The sequence below is a fragment of the Heptranchias perlo genome, chromosome 1 (assembly GCF_035084215.1).
Source record: "Heptranchias perlo isolate sHepPer1 chromosome 1, sHepPer1.hap1, whole genome shotgun sequence".
Taxonomy (NCBI): domain Eukaryota; kingdom Metazoa; phylum Chordata; class Chondrichthyes; order Hexanchiformes; family Hexanchidae; genus Heptranchias; species Heptranchias perlo.
The window spans coordinates 78,508,461-78,530,977 of NC_090325.1; the positions used below are offsets into that span (position 1 = coordinate 78,508,461).

A 22,517-nucleotide genomic window follows, 5' to 3' on the forward strand; every position below is an offset into this window, starting at 1 on the left:
GTCTGGTTCATAGGTTACGTGAGGTCTGCTCTGGAAGTGGCCAATATCCTAAATTCAAGGAAGTAGTTAGTGAAAAAACAAAATTTAACAATAAAGATAATGGCCCAGAATTGCTGGAAAAATAATGGCAAGTTCACGATGACCACCATTATTAGTGTGTAAAAAAATCCAGCAATTTGTGGCAAAGAACAGATATGCCATGAGTTCTGATTCGCCCACAAATTGCCGGACGATTTGCGCCACTCCACTGTTAGCCTCGCCAAAACTGAAAATATTAACATCGTGCTGTGTGACATGAAATTCCTGGATTGATGTCTTTAATACAAATTAATCTTGCCACAGCCATTTAGAGCTGGTAATTCATGTCATAAGGACCCTGTTAATTACATGATTAACGGTCCTAACATGCCACTCAACCTTGGAGCCCCAAAAGGGAATAATCAAACTGTGGAGTATCACTTTCGCAGGTAGTAAATTGTTCCTAGAGGTTTTTTAAAACTTTAATTTTTTTTCTTACTTTTCCTTTATGTTGTTTTTTCTCTCTCTCTTAATCTACTCTCGTTCTGTATCTAATTTGACTAATTCACCTAACTTCCTTCTCTGTCGTATGCTCAGTTTCTTTATCCTTAAATATTATTGATTAGGGAGATAGACCATTGGACCTGATGTTCATGAGACCCTAGATACCCTGTTGACGTTGCCGCATCATTAACAAAATATTAAACTCTATGGGGGTGAAATTGGGCAGTTTGGCACCCGTTTTTTAGGCACTATGTGGGCAACTAAACCTCCATGCTCCTTGACACTGTGCGCAGGCTTTCTGGCAGACTTTCCAGTGCACCAAGCATTTGGTTCTGTATGCCCATCAGCCTTCTTCTGTAGCCTGGGCTATTGAAGTCCTCACCTGAAACCCCTGCAGCAGAACTAGTGTGCAACCTCACCCTCTGGGGAGCTGGCACCTGCGGTATTCTTTCCCCCCGCCCTGGCTCCTGTGCACTTGTGCCTGGTGTCAGATCTCTCCACTATCCTAGCCTCTAAAGTATGCGCAGTGTCAGTCTCTGAGCTGGTGGTTGCAAGTGTAAGATCGAGTGACAGTGTCTCTTCATCATCACTGTCTTCTTCCTCTTCCTCCTCTGACTGGGAAGGTTCCAGTTCTTGGGTATCTGAAATGAAAAAGGGACAAGGGTTGGGTTGTGGTAAGGGGAGAGGAGAAAGTCAGAAGTGCGTGCTTACACCATCTGCAGCTTGTGAGTCAGAAAAGATCATAGGATGAGGGAGAAGTGGGAAGAGAGGAGGAGGATTAGGTATGCAGAGACCCTCATCAGCGATCTCTACAGTGCCGCCAGAGGCTATGGCCTCAGCGATGTTCCTTCCCATGATGGCCAGCACTATCTTCTCCATGTAGGTTAAAATGTGTAGGTGCTTGTCCTCCTCCAGTTGTTTGTTGCTGTCTCCTGTTATGCACCACTTTCTGCTGCAAGAAAGAGGGAAGTGTGTCAGTGAGTGTCCTGCAAATGTTTGGGTGATGTGGCTGTCATGGTAGAATAGCTGCCAGTGTGTGTGAGGTTTGCAACAGTGCTAAGTGTGAGAGGGTGAGGTAAACCATAAGAATTGAAGGGTTGAGTACTGATTGAAAGAGAGTGCTGGTAGGTGAGTAATGGTGGGGGGTGTAGTGAATTGAACAGTGGATGAGGCTAGCAGCACAGTTGGTAGGATATGCCATTTGAAGATTGAACTCATTTAACTTGACAACTCTTGTTAGATCATTGATCTTCTTCCTGCACTGCATCCATGTTCTTGGAGCTATGCTCCTGGCATTGACCTCCGCCGCTTCTTCCTCCCACTGCCTCCTGAGCATACGTCGGGAGGGCCTCCTGCCCCGCTGCGGATACAGGACGTCGCAACTTCTCTCCACCTCTTGCACCAAGGCCTCCAGTGCATTATTAGGAAATCTTGGTGCATGCTCTCGCGCAGGTTGAGATATCTTCACAAAACGTCTTCCAAAGCAATCTACTCCCTGACACCAATTCCATCAGCCACAGTACCTCCCCTTTAAGAGGTGTAGGCTGCCTTTAAGTAGCATTAGCATTGGATATTCTGGGCATTTCCAGAGTGGTATTTTCAAAAAGATCTTGGGGCACAGCCTACTTCCTCCTTCCCCAATCGTACTCATGACTGATCATTAATAAAGCGCAAGTTAGCAGATTTGATTTTAAGAACAGTTTTTATTGTGTAGTTCAGCAGTATTTTCATGCATGAAGTGGAGATGCGGACATATCTCTTGATTCAAACTGCACATCCATCATTCATAGTAAAATGCAGTGGTCATCAACTGATGGGACAGGTCAGTTTATTGACTGGTTGTTGGTGTTATTTTGAAACGCAGCATAGTTTTTACTCATATACACCGGGAAACATGTCGGGACCCCTGATGATGCATGCAGGCAATAAACAATGCAGGTTGCGCTGGCTGCACGCAGCAATCATGTAAATCAGTAGGCAGCACAAATTTAACATGCTGCCTGCATCACTATGAACGGGTATGGGTTAATAACATACCGCAATCCCCACACCTGTTTTCAGGGGTTATCCCATTTAACCCCTTATAACATTGTGTGTAGACTTCCAAAAGGTATTTGATAAAGTTCCATGTGAAAGCTGTAACAATTGAGGATAACGCTTAGGAATAGAGAAGAAATTGGCTGAAGGGTAGAAAAAAAAACAGGTATTGGTCAGTTCAGTAATGTCGAGGTGCGGAAGGGAGACGGGGGTACTGAATGGTGCGCCACCATTATAGGGAGACGGGGGTACTGAATGGTGCGCCATCATTATTTCCAATTTACATTAACAACTTGGATTCAGAAATCCAATGCAAAGTGGTTAAATTTACAAACAGTACCAAACCAGGAGGGGCAGTGGCATCGAAGGATGCAGTCCAGCGATTACAGAATGAGTTAAATACAAAATGTGAGTAGGTCGAACAATTGCAGATGAAATCTAATGCAAAGTACTACACTCAGGAAAAAAAAGTTGGGCGATATATACACTTCATGAATGGTGTTGAAGTAGCTAAAGATGAAGTTGAAAGAGAGCTAGGAGTCTTATTTAACTTAATACTTAACATGCCCAGCACGTACAGAGCATCAATGAACAAAGCGAATAAAATGTTGAACTACATAGCCAAAATAGTAGAATACAAGAGGAATTTGTGTTCAAACTGTACAGTGATCAGGTCAGATTTCACCTTGAGTACTGTGTCCAGTTCCGGACTCTGGGGAAAAAGGGAGTCATTCAAGTGCTGGAGGCAGTGCAGAGAAGAGCCACAAGGCTGCTCCCTCATGCCAGAGATCTGAGTTATGAGGAAAGACTGGAGAGACTCAGGCTTTTCAACCAAAAAAGGAGGCATCTGAGAGGTGACCTTACGGAAGTGCATAAGATTGTAAATGGTATGGAAAAGGGTCTGGCGAGAATGAGGAACTGAAAGAAATCAGTATTAGTAAAAAATAGTACTAGAGAAATTAGTGGGACTGAAAGTCGATAAATCCCAAGGACCTAATGATCTACATCCCAGGGTTTTGAAAGAGGTTGCTATAGAGATAGTGGATGCATTGGTTGTCACCTTCCAAAATTCTATAGATTCTGGAATAGTTCCTGCAGACTGGAGGGTAGCAAATGTAGCCCCACTATTTAAGAAAGGAAGGAGAGAGAAAACAGGGAACTACAGACCTGTTAGCCTGACATCAGTTGTAGGAAAAACACTAGAATCTATTATAAAGGATGTGATAACAGGACACTTAGAAAATAATAATAGGATTTGGTAGAGTCAACATAGATTTATGAAAGGGAAATCATGTTTGACAATCCTATTGGAGTTCTTTAAGGATATAACTAGTAGAATAGATAAGGGGGAACCAGTGGATGTGGTGCATTTGGATTTTCAGAAGGCTTTCGATAAGGTCCCAAACAGGAGGTTGGTGAACATAGTTAGAGCACATGGAATTGGGGGTAATATACTGGCACGGATTGAGAATTGGTTAACAGGCAGAAAACAGAGAGTAGAAATAAACAGGCCTTTTTCAGGTTGGCAGACTGTGACTAGTGGGGTACCGCAGGGATCAGTGCTTGGGCCCCAGCTATTCACAATCTATATCAATGATTTGGATGAGGGGACCAAATGTAATATTTCCAAGTTGGCTGATGACACAAAACTAGGTGGGAATGTGAGTTGTGAGGAGGATGCAAAGAGGCTTCAAGGGGATATAGACAGGCTAAGTGAGTGGGCAAGAACATGGCAGATGGAATATAATGTGGAAATATGTGAGTTATCCACTTTGGTAGGAAAAACAGAAATGCAGAGCATTTTTTAAATGGTGAGAGATTGGGAAAATGTTGATGTTCAAAGGGACCTGGGTGTCCTTGTACGTGAGTCACTGAAAGCTAACATGCAGGTGCAGCAAGCAATTAGGAAGGCAAATGGTTTGTTGGACTTTATTGCAAGAGGATGAGAGTACAGGAGTAAAGATGTCTTACTGCAATTATGTAGGGCCTTGGTGAGACCGCACCTGGAGTATTGTGTACAATTTTGGTCTCCCTATCTAAGAAAGAATATACTTGCCATAGAGGGAGTGCAACGAAGGTTCATCAGACTGATTCCTGGGATGGGGGGATTGTCGTATGAGGAGAGATTGAGTAGACTAGGCCTGTATTCTCTAGAGTTTAGAAGAATGAGAGGTGATCTCAATTGAAACATACAAAATTCTTACAGGGCTTGACAGGGTAGATGCAAGGAGGATGTTTCCCCTGGCTGGGGAGTCTAGAACCAGGGGTCACAGTCTCAGAATAAGGGGTAGGCCATTTAGGACTGAGATGAGGAGAAATTTCTTCACTCAGAGGGTGGTGAATCTTTGGAATTCTCTACCCCAGAGGGCCGTGGAGGTTCAGTCATTGAGTACATTCAAAAAAAGAGATCAATAGATTTGTAGATATTAAAGGGGTATGGGGATAGTGCAGGAAAAATGACAATGAGGTAGAAGACCAGCCATGATCTTGTTGAATGGCGGAGCAGGCTCGAAGGGCCGGATGGCCTACTCTTGCTCCTATTTCTTAAGTTCTTATGTTGTAATCCAAGGCACTACTTTAATTAAACTATGGGAGAGGAAAAGAAGACACCGATTCAAACTAGCAAAAAGTAACTTTAGGATTGATATCAGAAGTTCTTTGTCACACAGAAAATGATGAACATGTGGAATGGACTTTCAAGCAAAAACCTTGGAATTATTTAAGAAACAATTTGATGCAACCGTTGGAAGAATGTATGGTCTTCCACATCTATAATAATCTTATTAACCATCCAGTGTCATGGACCCAGCCTTCTACAGGATCATAAAGGATGCCAAAACAATACATTCAGTTTTATTTCTTATGTGTCATCGATGGAATTCAACATCAAATATAAGAAAGAATTTGCATTTATATAGGGCCTTTCATGACTTCAGAATATCCCAAAGTGCTTCACAGCCAATGAAGTACATCTGAAATGTAATCACTGTTGTAATGTAATGTAACTTGGAAGCCAATTTGTCTACACAAGGTCCCACAAACATCAATGAGTTAAATGAACAGATAATTTGTTTTTAGTAATGTTGGGATAAATGTTGGCCAGAACACTCTTCTTCGAAAAGTGCCGTGGTATCTTTTACTTCCATTTGAGAGGGCAGGCAGTGCCTTGGTTTAATGTCTCATCCAAAAGTTGGCATCTCTGACAATGCAGCAGTCCCTCAGTACTGCATTGGAGTGAAACTTAAACCCACAACATTTTGACTCAGAGGCAAGCATGCTACCACTGAAACAAGGCTGACACCTAGTATATTCAAGTGGCATGTACATAAATAGCATTTAGTCCTTTTGTTGAGAAATCCAAACTGCCACGAAGATTTTGTTCAGAATTGATAGATGGAAAAATTTGCTAAAGCACTCATTCTTTGTAGCTATAGGGAAATCCAAAGCAAAGTGACACCTGGTAAACATTAAAAAGCATGGCGTGCAAAAGATGGAAGGTGGTTAAAAATTTCCATCTTCATGGGAAGGTTATTTTTCACAACAGTTTAATTAACAATTCAGCCTGCTCTCGCAAAGTCCTCAGCGGCTATACCACCTGATCCCTTTTACTTCCATGGTTAATGAATGCAAGTATATATTTTAACATCAAAAGGCTTAGTTAAAAACCTCCTATTTCAGTTCAGTATTTAGGTTCCCATAGTCTCTTCCTGCTCCCGCACCATTACCTCTGGAGTCCCCCAAGGATCTATCCTTGGCCCCCTCCTGTTTCTCATCGACATGCTGCCACTCGGCGACATCATCCGAAAACACGAGGTCAGATTCCACATGTACGCTGACGACATTCAGCTCTACCTCACCACCACCTCTCTTGACCCATCAACTGTCTCTCATTTGACACACTGCTTGTCCAACATCCAGTACTGGAGGAGCAAAAATTTCTTCCAACTAAATATTGGGAAGACCGAAGCCATTGCCTTTGGTCCACGCTGCAAACAGTTTCCGAGCCACTGACTCCATCTCTCTGCCTGGCCACTGTCTAAGGCTGAACCAGACCGTTCGAAGCTTTGGCGTCCTTTTAGATCCTGAGATGAGCTTCCGGCTACATGTCCGCTCCATCGCCAAGACAGCCCACTTCCCACCTCATAACATCGCCCGTCTCCGCACCGCCTCAGTTCATCTGCTGCTTAAACCCTCATCCATGCCTTTGTTACCTCTAGACTCGACTATTCCAATGCTCTCCTGGCTGGCCTCCCATTTTCCACCCTCCATTATCCTGAGCTCATCCAAAACTATGCTGCCCACATCCTAAATTGCACCAAGTCCTGTTCTCACTGACCTACATCGGCTCCCGGTCCAGGAATGTCTCGATTTTAAAATTCTCATCCTTGTTTTCAAAACCCTCCATGGCCTCACCCCTCACTATCTCTGTAACCTCCTCCAGCTCTACAACCCTCTGCACTCCTCCAATTCTTATCTCATGCATCCCCGATTTTAATCGCTCCACCATTGGCGACCGTGCCTTCAGCTGCCTAGGCCCATAGCTCTGGAATTCCCTCCCTAAACCTCTCTACCGCTCTCTCCTTAAAACCTACCTCTTTGACCAAGCTTTTGGTCACCTGTCCTAATATCTCATGTGGCTCAGTGTCACATTGTGTTTAATAACGCTCCTGTGAAGCACCTTACTACGTTAAAGGCATTATATAAGTGTACGTCATTGTTGTTGTTGTCTAAATAGTAAATTATCCAAATACAAGCCTTGAATGGCATTTTTTGGATTCCTCTACCCTTTAAGGAGCATAATTATGTAAGTCCCTGGGTTCAAGCTGATTCACCAAATTATCCAAACCAGAATACCAAAATCTATTTTGATTTTGTTTTGTGTTTTTTTTGGAGGGTGGGGGGGGGTGGAAGTCAGGAGAAAATTGAATTATGGTACACCACTAGATCCATGCTGCATCTGTGCTTGACCAGTGGAAGTTGGTGGTTCTGATACAAGTAAGAAGTGACAAAGTGACACGAAAAATGGTGAAAGGAAAAAGGGAAGAAATAAGAAAAAGTGAATTAAAATTAAAATTATACAAAATGCACATAGCAATAATGAGGGGGAAATTCCTCTTTTAACAAAAAACGTGAGATTGGCTGTTTCTCTCTGTAACTAGTGAAATTGTCAGTGTGTGACTTTGAAACATGCAATTTCTGCAAATTAACTTTTGTTAATGAGTCATTAATTACAGAGAAAATAGGCATTCTTCCATTTTCAGTAGTACAAGAATTTCACTGCCAAACTGTGTATGAGGACACCATTCACTTTGGCAGCCATATGCAGTTTTTTCAGCAGTTCCAGGAACTTAAGTCTGCTTGAGAGTTTCCAATTCAGCAATGACACTCCTCAATCCTGCATTATAACAATCTGATCTAAGGTTATTCTCAATATATTGCACCCATTGAAAGAAAAGTTACCTGCACTATCAAATTTATTTTGTCATATCTTTTTTATACCCACGGTGCCATGTACATTTCTCTAGTTGACAAGCAACCTGGTCCAAGACCAGCATAAGGTATTAAATGTAATCACCCTCCCATTCTACCCGAATCCTTCTTTCTCTCTTGTTTTTCACCCATTTCCGCCCTGCTTTCTCAACACTTATCAAGTCCATTATACCTACCTCCTGCTCACTTAACCTCATTCTCACTAAACTGCTGGCTACCCAACATCCTGGCCCCTATGCTAACAAACACAGTAAATGCTTCCCTCCCTTCAGGCACTGTTGAGCCTTCTTTTTAAAACTGCTGTCATCACCGTTCCTCAAAAACCCCATCCTTGACCATTCTGCCCTTTATAACTGCTGCCCTGTCTCAGATTTCCTTTTTACCTCTGAAGTCTTGAATGTACTGTTGCCTCCCAGCTCTGTGCCCATTTCTTTCACACAACTCCAGGTCTGAATTCCTTCAATCCGTCTTCCGCCACTGTCATTCCTCCACTTCCTTGGTGGCCTCTCTATGATTTTCAACATGGTCAAACACAGCCTCCTGCTCCAGCACTTCTTCTCTGTTGTCCAACTCGCTTGGTTCTACTGTTATCTATTTGCATCTAACCAGAGCATCTTCAGCAATAGCTTCTCTTCCCATACCTTCATCGTTACCTCGGGAATCCTCCAAGGATCCATCCTTGCCCCTCCTCTTCCTTAGCTATGTGTTGCCCCTTGGTTACATCATCCACAGACAAGGAGTCAGCTTCTACAAGTACAACGATGTCAACCAGCTGTACCTCGCCACCATCTCTCTTGATCCCTCTTCTGCGACTGTGTTGTCAGACTGCTTGTCCGGCAGCCGATCTTAGGATGTGTATTAGTTTCTTCCAACTAAACATTGGGGAGACCATTGGGTAGACCAAAGCCATCACCTTTGCCCCTGTCACAAACTCTATTCTCTATTTTCTCATCATCAACTCCATAATCCTCCCACGCTGATGGCTCCAGTTGAATCAGACTGTTGACAAACTCATCTGAGCTGAGTTTCCAATTGTATATTCTCTCCATTGCAAAGGCCGCCTACTTCCACCTCTAACATTGTTTGCCTCTGTCCCTATCTCAGCCTGTTTGCCACTGAAACCACAAAAATGCTTTTGTCACTTCCAGACTTGGTTACTCCAATGGTCTCCTGTTGATCTACCATCCTCCACCATCAGCTCATCAATTTTAGCTCATTCAAAACTGCTATATCCTGTTCCACACCAAGTCCTGCTCACCTATCACCCAGTGCCTAAACAATTCCAATTTAAAATTCTCATCCTTGTCTTTAAATCCCTCCATGGCCTTGCTTCTCCTTATTTCTAACTTCCACCAGCCCTATAACCATCATCCCCCACCCAAATGCTCCACCCCTTTGACCTCACCTCTTGTTGTTGTTAGTACAAGATCCACAACAACAACAACTTGCACTTATATAACGCTTTTAACACAGTAAAACGTCCCAAGGAACTTCACGGGAGCGTTATTAAACAAAATTTGACACTGAACCACATAAGGAGATATTAGGACAGGTGACCAAAAGCTTAGTCAAAGAGGTAGGTTTTAAGGAGAGAGAGGTGGAGAGATTTAGGGAGGGAATTCGAGAGCCTAGGGCCTAGGCAGCTGAAGGCACGGCCGCCAATGCTGGAGCGATTAAAATCAAGGATGCGCAAGAGGCAAGAATTAGAGGAGCACAGATATCTTGGAGGTATGTAGGGCGAGAGGAGGTTACAGAGATAGTGAGGGGCGAGGCCATGGAGAGATTTGAAAAGGAGGATGAAAATTTTAAAATCGAGGCATTCCCGGACCAGGAGCCAATGTAAGCCAAGAACAGGACTTGGTGCAAGTTAGGATACGAGCAGCAGAGTTTTGGATAAGCTCAAGCTTATGGAGAGTGGAAGATGGGAGACCAGCCAGGAGAGCATTGGAATATTTGAGTCTGGAGGTAACAAAGGCATGGATGAGGGTTTCAGCAGCAGATGAGATGAAGCAGGGGCAGAGACGGGCGATGTTACGGAGGTGGAAATAGGCGCTCTTGGTGATGGAGCTTGGTGTGGTCAGAAGCTCATCTCGGGGTCAAATAGGACGCCAAGATTGCGAACGATCTGGGTCAGCCTTAGACAGTGGCCAGGGAGAGAGATGAAGTCAGTGTCTAGGGAATCATTGGCAGCCATGCCTTTAGTCACCTGTATCTTGTTCTTTGGAATTACCTCACTAAACCCCGCTGTATGTCCACCTCGCCCTCTTCTTTTGACCCTTCTTAAAATCCATCCCTTTAACCAAATTTTTGGCTACCCATCCTAACCTTTCCTTCTTAGGCTCAATACCCATTTTTTTCAAACCTCTGTCAAGTGCTGCGGGCCATTTATCTATGTTAAAGGCGCTAAACAAATGCAACAAAAAAAAACTGCAGATGATTGAAATCTGAAACAAAAATAGAAAATGCTAGAAAACCTCATCAGGTCAGGTAGCATCTGCAGAGAGAACAGATGTTCAGGTGTTCAGGTGTGGACCCTTCATCAGAACAGTTTTGATGAAGGGTCCACACCTGAATCATTAACTTGTCTGTTCTCTCCACAATGCTGCCAGACCTGCTAAGTGTTTGCAGCACTCTCTATTTTTGCTTTATATAAATACAAGTTGTTGTTGTTGTAAACTAATACTTTAAAGTACCATTCTAATACTCATTAGGAGAATGCAGTTTTCTGTACTTACTTTTACAGACCTGTGCTGGGTTTTACATGGCATCTTAGTTCTAGTTATTCCTTCAATCCTAGAGCATGCCCTTCTTTTCCCCAACTAAAGTCACTCTATCTAATCTTCTCCTAGGTTCTATGGAAGATTCCTTCTCACAATGGCCCAAAATTTGCTGTTAAAATAACGGTGAGGCACTCACTATTATTTATGTTCAAATCGCACAGCAACTTCAGGCATGGGCAGATGCGCAGTTAAACGCGAAAATCTGAAAGTTGCTGTCCAAGAAGCTGTTAGCTTCGCGAAAATGGCATCTCGCTGTCTGACTCACCATTCAAATGCATCGAACGGCGTGAAGTTCCTGTACTTGCGTGTTAGATACAAACTAAACTCACCACAGAAAATTAGGGCTTGTCCATTTCAGTCTGAATACCCTTTTTAACGGCGTGATAAGTCTCAATTACTGCCAGTCAACCTCTCTGGCACTGAAAATTAACTATTATAAGTGTGGAGTCTGATTCCTTCACGTTTTAATTGTTGTTGGAGATTTTAAAAAAAATTAAATTGAACATTTTTTTTTACTTTTTCTTTGTCTCTGTTTTCTCTCACTCAAACAAATCTTTCTTTCCTGCTCTTTATTTCTCTTTCTGTACCTAATTTGACATTGAATTCATTATTCTAATGTGCACTTCCTTGTTCAAACCTTGCGATGTTCATTTCACAATCGTTCAATCTGATTGGTTAAGGAGATACATAGTTGCTTGCCCTGTTCACTCAGATCCCAGATGCCCTGTAGAGGGTGCTGCACCGTTTCCACCTCCCACTTACAGCATCTTGCAATGCAAAATATCATGGTGATTAAACAGGCAAGGGCAAGTCTAACTAATGGCGGGCACCGTTCATTAACCGGCTACAGCAAATTCTGGGCCTATGTCCTTGCCTGGCCTAGCTCTGTCTGCCGCTTGCCTACCTTCCTTTGTGTTCTGCTATAAGCCCAACATCTCCTGGTGCTCATTTAGGATCCTCACTCTGGTGCTCTTTCAGTACCTTACCTCAGAATTTTGTGTTGTGTTCACTTGATAACATTCTGGTGTTAACTTGGAAACCTGTCTTGTGCTTTCTTACTTGTATAGTGATAACTACTCAGTATCATGTCTTATGTTTCCACATGTTCTCTCAACTTACCACTATGAACCCAGCATACTGTTGTTTGCCTGCAGCACACTGTTGATTCTGACCTGGTACATTCAGTACCTTGCCCGAATTGTCATTGTCTAATCACTATTTGTCAGTGCAGGCATGTACAACAGAAAACTCTCCTTTCATGTAAAAGGTCTCTCTTGTCTTTTACAGAACGATACAAAAACAGGACCCAAAATACAAAAAACACCTTTCAATCATCTCAAACAGAGGACAAAAAAACACAGCTCTAACTACAGATAATAGATTATCAAAGTAATATTTGGTGACAAAGTACACTACTACCTAAACAACTGAGGCACTATATCAGAGAAAATACACACACAATTCTATAAATCCTACTGTCCACACATAATTCCTCTCTACACCTCTCTCCCTTAATGTGGGAGTGCACTGGAAGGGGTGGAAATTAGTCCAGATCCAAGATATGCCCAACTTCAGGATTTCCACAGGGTCTTGTAAGGAATGGAGTCTCTGCCTGATCCTTACAAAGCCAATGATGCATGGCGGGGGGGACTTCTAACACTATAATTCCAGTGTTTCTAGCCCTCAGACAGACCATACGGCACATGTGGACCCCATCTATAATTCTTTTCAGGGGGAAGGGCATGGGAACCAACACCTCCAGACCAGCCGACATTGCACCATAATTTCTTCTGTAGCAGGTGGATAACATAGATGTGCCCCTATTGGCCTAGGCATCTGCCAGTGGTAAGCAAATCAAGGGTCCTCCAACTGACCACAAGAAATTTGCCAAGGTCACTGGTGGAGGTCTCAGGTGGTTGCATCACATTACTTACACAGGGATACGCCAAAACCCCTAGTGAGTTTTTGACTGTTTGTTCTGTTTCAGGTGACCTATCATTAGATTTGTTTATTGATACCACCACATTATAGGAAAAAAATAGCCTGAGCCAGTGTGCCTTAATATCAAGCTTCTTGTTTGATACACAAAATTCATCATATCAAATTGCTGCAGTCATTACCACTATCAGTACTTCACCCTAGGGCTCAAAGTGCTTGCCAGAAGAATAGTTTAGAAGGCGAAAACCTATAATTGTACTGCTGCTTGTTTTCTCACAGTTCATGTGATAATAGTACAAAACGTTAACAGGCTATTTTATTGAAATTCTAATGTTAACATTGAGATTGCTTTTAGAAAGACGTTGGCAGTTTTTAGACACCCTGTTGGATGAAGAACATTTTGATTTTGGAACATTAATCTCACAAAGATGGAAGAGTGGCACAGTTCTATATCTGCACAATGGAAGTACACTCCCCAATGACACTGACAACTAGGCTGTGGAGAACTCTACAATCCATACTCCCTAATCCTCTTCTGGATGAATGAGAATGGCACTGAAGAAAGAACAGTGGGGAAGAAGTTTTAAAATGAGGCAGTAAAGGAGAAAAACGTATACAAACAAATTAGCGTAAGAGATAATTTGGGTTTAAGCATGTACTTTATTCAATCTTTTCTGAAGGAACTGTCATAATTTCTGAAGGAATTAGAACGTATATAGGCTACTACATTAAGAAGCAAATTAACCGAGGTTTACTAAATAAGAGTAAAGTCCATTAAATGTTGATATGAATAATGGATATGTTGTTTGAATTCTGCTTCATACACTGAAAAATGCTTAAATAGCATATTATAATATCAAGAAAGTTTGAGTTCTAATGAGAAAAATATTGTATTGATTAAAATCAAAAAATCCAACTATATCGCATTTGACAGGATAATTGTAATCATGTCATGGAGGTGTACATGGAAACAATAGAGGTGTCTTCATTTTGTGTTCTCGATGTAGAGTCATGTGGTACACTATTTTAAATGAACGCTCAAATTATACATTTGTAATGTTACATTTCCTGTGTTATAAGCATTTCAAATTTTATACTGATGGTAAAGTCGAGTTAGATGTCATAACATTGATGGAATACAGTGTACTTGAAGTTCATACCTCACAAAAATTTTCTATCCTACCCAGTCATTTTTATTGTAGGAGAAACATCATTTTTTTTTCTTACCTGCAGACAGAACACTGTCTCTGGGGCTGAAGAGCAGTGAACATCACAACCACGGAGTAATTACGAGGAGGGGCCTTCACAAACCTTCGAAATTTGTCACCATTCATTCGAATGACTGAACGTCTGGAGCTCCATTCCATCAGCTGTTCCACCTTTTCTGCCAGGAGGTTCTGACATACATTGGGAAATAATGAGGATTAGACAGGAAAATCTCTTGCATCAATTATGTGACAGTTAAAAATGCTGGCTATAGAAAGTATTAAAGTTAAAATGGTGAAGGAAACAATTTAGGTAAAAGTATTGTTTAAAAAAAACATATTGCTAGAAGGCATCAAATATTTGACCTCTTAATCTAAGCACTTTACAATAGGGGTGCAGGAAAATTAATAATAACCATTAATGCCTGGACATTCATGTCAGCAGTCAGTAACGAGTTGCTGCTTATGGTAACTCTACCTAATGGATGGCCAATTCTTCACTCTGTTGACACGCGCCAGATTAGAATATCTCACTGCTTGTACTAAGGAGTGTGTGGAAAGTCAAACATGTAAGTACCTTAGTGAGAACGAGGATATTTCTGTTTCTTTCCTTTCCTTATTAATTCTGTTTAAAACATGGCTAGAGTATCATTCTACTGAATTCAGGGCTTCATATATGTCCAACAGCAGAACTTATATAAAAAAAAGTATTTGAAGTGCAAAATTATGTAGTTCACTGTGTTTAAAAAAAAATCAGGAGATGAGTCAGCAATTCTGCCAAATGGCCCTGCTACCTTATTGTACCCTTCAATGATGGTAGGTTTTGTTTTAGCCAAAAGCAGCCATCAGCTCCAAATGGTAACCTTATTGCTACAAGGAAAATCTACTTAGAAATTACAACACGGAAACAAGCTATTCGGCCCAACCAGTCCATGTTGGTGTTTATCCTCCACATAAGTAGCAGTCCTAATCCCATGTGCTTGCCTAGTTCCCATATCCCTTTATCTTCCTGTCCTTCAACCACCTATTCTTAAATGTTAACATGGTCTCTGCTTCAATCATTAACTTCAGCAGTGCATTGCACAGCCTCACAACCCATTGTGTAAAAATGTTTCTCCTGCTCTCTGTCCCAAATCTCTTGTACTTAATCTTATATCTATGTTGCCTCGTTCTATACCCTTCAATCACTACAGTCCCCACCACTTAAAACGTCCACGTTTAGAACGGGCAGTTGTTTATGAGATCCAAAAAGCGCTAACCATTATCCATTTGCATTAACCTCAATTTCAAAGTTGCTGGTTATAGCATCTTAAGTGCCCTGCTTATTTTGGGCAGGAACAGCTGTATTAAGGGACTCTGACAATTTAATAAATTTTGTTATCTTCCTTTTTCATGCAGATCATTGTGGAACTTTATTTCAATTAAACAGCACACGTGTTGAGGGCAGATAGGTTTATAGAACTGGAAGCATCCTGGTCTGAACCACTGTCCCATCTTATGCATAGGCGGGAAATCAATTGGAGTGGGTAGTTCTGATGTGCAGCAAGCACCGGCACAGACATGATAGACTGAATGACCTCCTCCTGTGCCGGAATACCAATGCTTCTATGAAATTGACCAATTGTACAGTTTTTTGTCAGATTATCACCATTAGAAAACTCAGTGCCTTTTCTTTATCTCCCCTGCAATGGTGGAAAAAATTGAGAATAAATCACCAGAAACATAGTCCAGTGCTTGGCTGCAGCAAGAAAATCAGACAAACAACTTGTTGGGCTGCACTGAGGATGAGCGAGCGAGAAATAGAGAGAGAGAGACAGTTAAAGAGAGAGACCTCGTTACATCGACCATCGCGTATAGCGGGCAAATCGCATTTGTACATGCGCGCCCGTTATAAGCGTTGGGGACTGTCCGCAATCTTACCAACGTCCTTTGGTCCTCAGAATTTCTTACTATGCTGCTATTTTAGTATCATCTGCAAATTTGACATGAGTATAAAATAATCATTCATGTTGATTTAAATAATGTATCCCAAAAAAATTATTTTAAAAATGAAATGATAAAAAATAAACCAAAAGTATACAGCAACTGAATCACCTTAAAGTACAGTACCATGTTCTGCCATTGATTAAAATATATCATTTGGTTCTAGATGGTTCTTGAAATTCACCTTCATGTAAATTTTGTCATGCAGTTGCTCCGATGAAAGTCATTCCTCTTGTTAGTTATGTTCTTTCTTTAAAAACATCTTTTTTCAGCAGTGGTAAATAGCAACCAAATTGATGGAAACATTTGTTCGGAGACATTTACTCAGGCACCACCAATTTTTTTATATATTACTAGATCTCCATATTTTTTTATTTGTTCATGGGATGTGGGTGTCGCTGGCGAGGCCAGCATTTATTGCCCATCCCTAATTGCCCTTGAGAAAGTGGTGGTGAGCCGCCTTCTTGAACAACTGAGTGGCTTGCTAGGCCATCTCAGAGGGTGATTAAGAATCAACCACATTGCTGTGGGTCTGGAGTCACATATGGGCCAGACCGGGTAAGGACGGCAGGTTTCCTTCCCTAAAGGACATTAGTGAATCAGATGGGTTTTTAATGACAATCCGGTAGTTTCATGGCCACCATTACTGATACTAGTTTTTTTTTATTCCGGATTTTATTTAATTCATTTTAATTAATTAATTGAATTTAAATTCCCCAGCTGCCGTGGCGGGATTTGAACACTTACACAATATTGGCATTTATTTTTCTCCCCTCATTAATGTTAGTGAGAAAAGTCAACTTTAGCATGAATAGTGGAAAAAAATGCTTTAGCTGAAGAGGTATATTGATGCCACAAACTTCATACCAAGGAGGCAGAGAGAGAGAGTTCTCATTCAAGGTAGGAACTTTGAGTGACAACTATGCAGACCAATCCCTGTTACAGAGTTGAGAAGGGGTCGGAGATCAGTCTTTGTCTCTATACCTCCCTGAAAAAGTTAGACAGTCTGAAGCAGTCAGAGACACAGAAATAGACCTTGCTCTCTACTCAGCCAGAGGAAGGCTGAGAGACTCTAGCCTGAGGTATGAACATGTAGGGACTGTAAAAGAAAAGGTTCATGTCAGCTAGTTTAGGGACTACCCATAACAGGGGGAAAATTGTATAGTTTGTTTTTCTTAAGAATACAAGATGCAATAGGAAATAGATGCATCTTACTGAAAAATTGTATTCTGCTCATTCATATAAAAAAACAATTTGTTGGTTTGCAATCAGTCTTGTCTCACTAGTGTGTTATCCAGTCTGCCTGGCAAGATTACTGTACACACAAGGAGTCTTTTGTTATGATCCCTGGGTCACGCAATTGCTCACCTAGACATTAAAAGTGCTCACCAGATCACAAAGACACACGATCCTCTTACGGGAGTGGCCAGTGACACCACAGACGGCAAGTTATCTGGTGTAGGCCCATGCATTTTAAGGCAATGGGCATACCAGCAGGGCTGAATTCTCTGTTACTCTTTATTGGCATCTGTGCCAGGACTAGGACATTAGTTGCTTTTAACTTAGAACTGCACTATTCTTGCCAAAGAAATTGAGTCAAAGCTTTTTGAATAGGCGACTTCTTGGTCAATAAATTGCCCCCTGAACTTGTGGAAGCAATGTCAGTGGGGATCACTGTTAGGCAGAGATCCTGGGAGTAAATTTACACATGTCACATTTGATACAGGATCGAGCATCAACCAAAATATCCACATGTAAAAAAAAAACTAGGTGGTTTCTTTAACTGTATCAAATGTGAGTTAACTGAGGTAAGGCAGCAGTTGAAGAAATTAAAGCCTGATCAATTAGCTTGACAACAAGAAAATGCTTTCAGCGATGGAAGTCAACATAAAGGAACATGAGTATGTCATTCATTTCATCAAGCCTGCGCCCCTTTTTTTGTTAGTCTTGATTTTCCAAGATCGGAAAACTCACTTAAACGTCAAAGTCTAAAATCTTACCAAACTTGCAAAACCAAACCTGATATATACCATCTAAATATGAAAGGGACCAATAATGACAAAAATCCCAGGGCTGATTCCCAGACTTCAACCAAAATGCTTGCAGGGATGTTACAATTAGTTCTGTATCCTTGGGTTAGGAAAGCAAAAGAAAATTGTCCAGAGTTCCCTCCCCCAAATGCTCTCCAGTCATCTCTGCCAGATGGGCACTTCTACGGGCATTGAGCGTAGTCTATGGCTTTCCTCTGCAGTGAAATCAATGTTATTTATGACACCTTTATAACAACTGCCTTTTAAATGGACAGTAACACAATAGTTTACCCCTTAAGGAGGAAAGTATATGGTGGCTGAACAAATAAGGCAGAATTAATTTAGAAAAGAAGCCTGGAAAGAGGCATAGTAGCATTTGAGACTATCTGGAAGAGCTTTGTACAATTTGTAAAATAATGGCCCAAGAATTGCACTGAGCGGCTAACAGACGTCGCCCGCCGCTTGTAAGTAACTAACTCATCCACAACCTTTTGTGGGCTTCTGGGCAGCAGCTTGCTTTAATGGAGTCCTGCAAGAAATGCAGCGGTCTTTCCCAGGCTTCTCTGGGCTTTGAGAGAGAGGAAAGGATCTCTCTCTCCCCTCAACCAACCAGCTGGAAGCATCATTGACAAGCAATGTAGTCAGGGCCAGGAAGTGAAAGCATTCTTCACAAGCCACACAGACTAAGAACCAGGAAGTGTCAGGTAGATCAGTAAATTCTTTATAAAATTAGTTAGAGAATCGAAATAAAGAGAGGGTAAGATTAAAAGACAGAGGTAAAAGAGTCAGAAAGAAGTAGAAAAAAAAATAACAATTTTAAATTTTAAAATGTTTTTTTTCCCCCAACAACAATTAATCTCGGGAAGAATGAGACTCCACATTTTTTCATTGCCAGAGGGGTTGTTTGGCAGCCATTAATACTTACCATGCTGTTAAATGTTAGATTAGAACTAAAAAACCCAGCATACCTTTTTTATGGCGAGATTAATTTGTTTCCAGCTGGGCAGTGCAGCAATTTCACGCTGGTCCATCCATTCAGCTGGCAAGATCTCTTTAACGCGAAGCTTTCAAACAAGCACGGCAAATGATAGAGCAATTTCCGGATTTTTGCATTTGACTGCTGAAGTGTGTTCTCCGAAACTTGCTTTTCCATTTGCCCTGAAATAACGGTGAGCCCAGTTAGCCTCGTCATTATTTCATGAACAATTTCCAGGCCATTAATTCCCACTAATGCCATCCTTTTTATTTGTGTCCTCTCCAAAACTGTTGGGTTGTAATCGTACTGTGCAACAGCAATAACAACCACCTTAATTATGTTCATATGAAATTCATCTGTCCAATACTTGAACTAAGACACTAACTGATTTAAAATAAATAATCCTTCAGAACTCATTCCCCAGCAACTCTGCCATCACAGCACGCAATCACAGGTTGAATAAACCCAGCACTTTTGCCATTATTACTCTACATGGCAGGCTATTTCATTTACGTTCTCTGGTCTTACTTTCCAGGCTTAATATGAAATGATAATCTGGATATATTTTAATTATCATTTAACATTTTAAATACTTCAATGAGGTCCCTGTTAATTATCTTCTTTCCAGACTGCAATGTTCAAGCTTCTCTAATATTTCCTCACAACTCTTCATGTACATTTGGGATCAGTCTTGTTATTCCTTTCTGTACCTTTTCCATTGTATGTGTATTCATCTCTGGATAACCCTGCAACCATTGCTCATTATGAGTGCCTGGAATATGTCAGTCCTTGACTTCAAAGTTGGTGCAAATCCCTCGAGCAGCAGGGCTACCTCTTTCCTTGCTAAGTATCTCACGTATTGGTGTGAAGTTCACAGGGGTACAGCAATTGTTCATGTAGTTATGAATGGCATGTCCTTTGCTTTCCAATTGCATTGTTCAACATTGCTGTAAATTTCAAATCATTAGTTGGCAATGTGAAGCTGGATCAGCAAGTTGTGTTAGTCCTCAAGGGTACATAATTACATAAAAACTGTAAACTGGATTGTTGTAGCATGTACACGAGATGCTTTGGAGACAAAGTGAGCAATCTTAAAAGCACAGGCTGGATTTTGCTCTTGACGAGTGTATAGGGCAGTTGTGACTTTAGAAAGATCACAGAATGTTAAAAGGCACAAGAGAATGCCAATTCACAATACTTTCACTGATTTTTGTACAGCTTTTCATCAAGTACCTCATGGGGTGCTCTTGAAGAAACAGAAAGCTACTGACCAAATCTTGGATTTCAGCAGCACCACTATCACCGACTCGCTCACCATTAAGATCTTGGGGATCACCATTGGCCAGAAGCTTAATTAGAACAATCACACTAACACCATCACGACAAAGGCATGACAGACTCACCTCATGATGCCTCAAAGCCTTTCCAACATCTACAAGACACAAGATGGAATACTCACCACTCGCCTGGATGGGTGCAACCACAACACTCAAAAAGCTTGACACCATCCCGGACAGAGCATTTTGCTTCATTGGTGCTCCTACCACTGGACTCAATATCCACTCCCCTCCACCACCGGCGCACTGTTCCTGCATTATGTACGATCTGCAGATGAATTACAGCAACTTACCAAAGTTACTTTGACAGCACCTCCTTCCCCTGTAACCTCTACCACCAAGAAGGATAAAAAAACGTGATATTATGGGAACACAATCACCTCACAATGAGGTAATTGGTGGAATATGGAGGTGGCTGGCTCTAACTGTAGTAGTAAGGTTTTGCATGACTCCAGAATGGATCTCGCAGGTGTAGATTGAAAGATACAAGGAATGCCCATTCCATTTATTGATTGATATGTTACCTGGGGGTATGGGAGAATGCAAACTTTAGCCTGGATATAAGTTCTTTTGAGTTATGCTCTGGTCTTTTATCAATTACAGCAAAGTCCAAGTCTAGTTAAGCTTGTGACATATAAAAGGCACATGTCCAAATAATTCTCCTTCATGGTTTAGAACTCCTGGGAATCCGTTGGAAGGGAGGCTGAGAGGAGCGGAGCGTCCGATAAAAGGCGGGATTTCAGAGGGAGCTGCGACCGAGTTCGAAGTGACGTCAGGAATCAGATCGGGACGCGACACAGGGGAGGCACCTGATTGGTGAGTAGGTTCCGGTGAGTATTTCTACTTATCTACAGTAACTAAAGTAAAAAGAAAGGGAAGGTCTGCAGGTCTTATAGGAAGTAGCGTTTTTTTTTAGTGAATCAAGGTCCCTAGTGTAGTTAACATTCTCTAAATTAAAAACAATTTAAAGGAGTAAACTCCTTAAAGGGAGTGGTAAGTAGTTTTTCTTTCCGTTTTTTTCTCTTGACATTGTAGTTGTTGTTAAGCTAACTTAAGGGTTAAGTCATGGCAGGAGATCCCAGACCCGTGTCATGTTCCTCTTGTGGGATGTGGGAATTCAGGGATCCTTCCTGTATCCCTGATTCCTTCACCTGCGGGAAGTGTGTCCAGCTGCAGCTACTGTTTGACCGCTTGACGGCTCTGGAGCTGCGGATGGACTCACTTTGGAGCATCCGCGATGCTGAGAAAGTCGTGGAAAGCACGTTCAGTGAGTTGGTCACACCGCAGATAAAAATTACTGAGGGAGATAGTGAATGGGTGACCAACAGACAGAGGAAGAGTAGGAAGGCAGTGCAGGGGTCTCCTGCGGTCATCTCCCTCCAAAACAGGTATACCGTTTTGGATACTGTTGGGGGAGATGGCTCACCAGGGGAAGGTGGCAGTGGCCAGGTTCATGGCACCGTGGCTGGCTCTGCTGCACAGGAGGGCAGGAAAAAGAGTGGCAGAGCTATAGTGATAGGGGACTCGATTGTAAGGGGAATAGACAGGCGTTTCTGAGGACGCAACCGAGACTCCAGGATGGTATGTTGCCTCCCTGGTGCAAGGGTCAAGGATGTCTCGGAGTGGCTGCAGGACATTCTGGAGGGGGAGGGCGAACAGCCAGTTGTCGTGGTGCATATAGGCACCAACGATATAGGTAAAAAACAGGATGAGGTCCTTCAAGCTGAATTTAGGGAGTTAGGAGTTAAACGAAAGAGTAGGACCTCAAAGGTAGTAATCTCAGGATTGCTACCAGTGCCACGGGCTAGTCAGAGTAGGAATGACAGAATAGCTAGGATGAATACGTGGCTTGAGAGATGGTGCAAGAGGGAGGGATTCAAATTCCTGGGCCATTGGAACCGGTTCTGGGGGAGGTGGGACCAGTACAAATTGGACGGTCTGTATCTGGGCAGCAGGACTGGAACCAATGTCCCAGGGAGAGTGTTTGCTAGTGCTGTTGGGGAGGGTTTAAACTAATGTGGCAGGGGGATGGGAACCGATGCAGGAAGTCAGTGGGAAATAAAGTGGTGACAGAAACAAAAGGCAGTAAGGGAGAGTGTACAGAACATGACCGGACAGATGGTCTGAGAAAGCAGGGCAAAGACCAAGGGAAGTCGAGATTAAACTGCATTTATTTCAATGCAAGAAGTCTGATGGGCAAGGCAGATGAACTCAGGACA

The 22,517-nt window shown here is 42.1% G+C and overlaps 1 protein-coding gene across 1 annotated transcript in view; it reads right to left on the minus strand.

Annotated features, from left to right (window-relative positions):
* Positions 1-22,517, minus strand: part of tusc3 (tumor suppressor candidate 3) — a 419,194-nt gene that overhangs the window by 277,008 nt on the left and 119,669 nt on the right. The window contains exon 2 of the mRNA XM_067996474.1: positions 13,995-14,164. Within this exon, the coding sequence (XP_067852575.1) occupies positions 13,995-14,164 (170 nt within the window). The remainder of the gene's footprint in view (positions 1-13,994; positions 14,165-22,517) is intronic.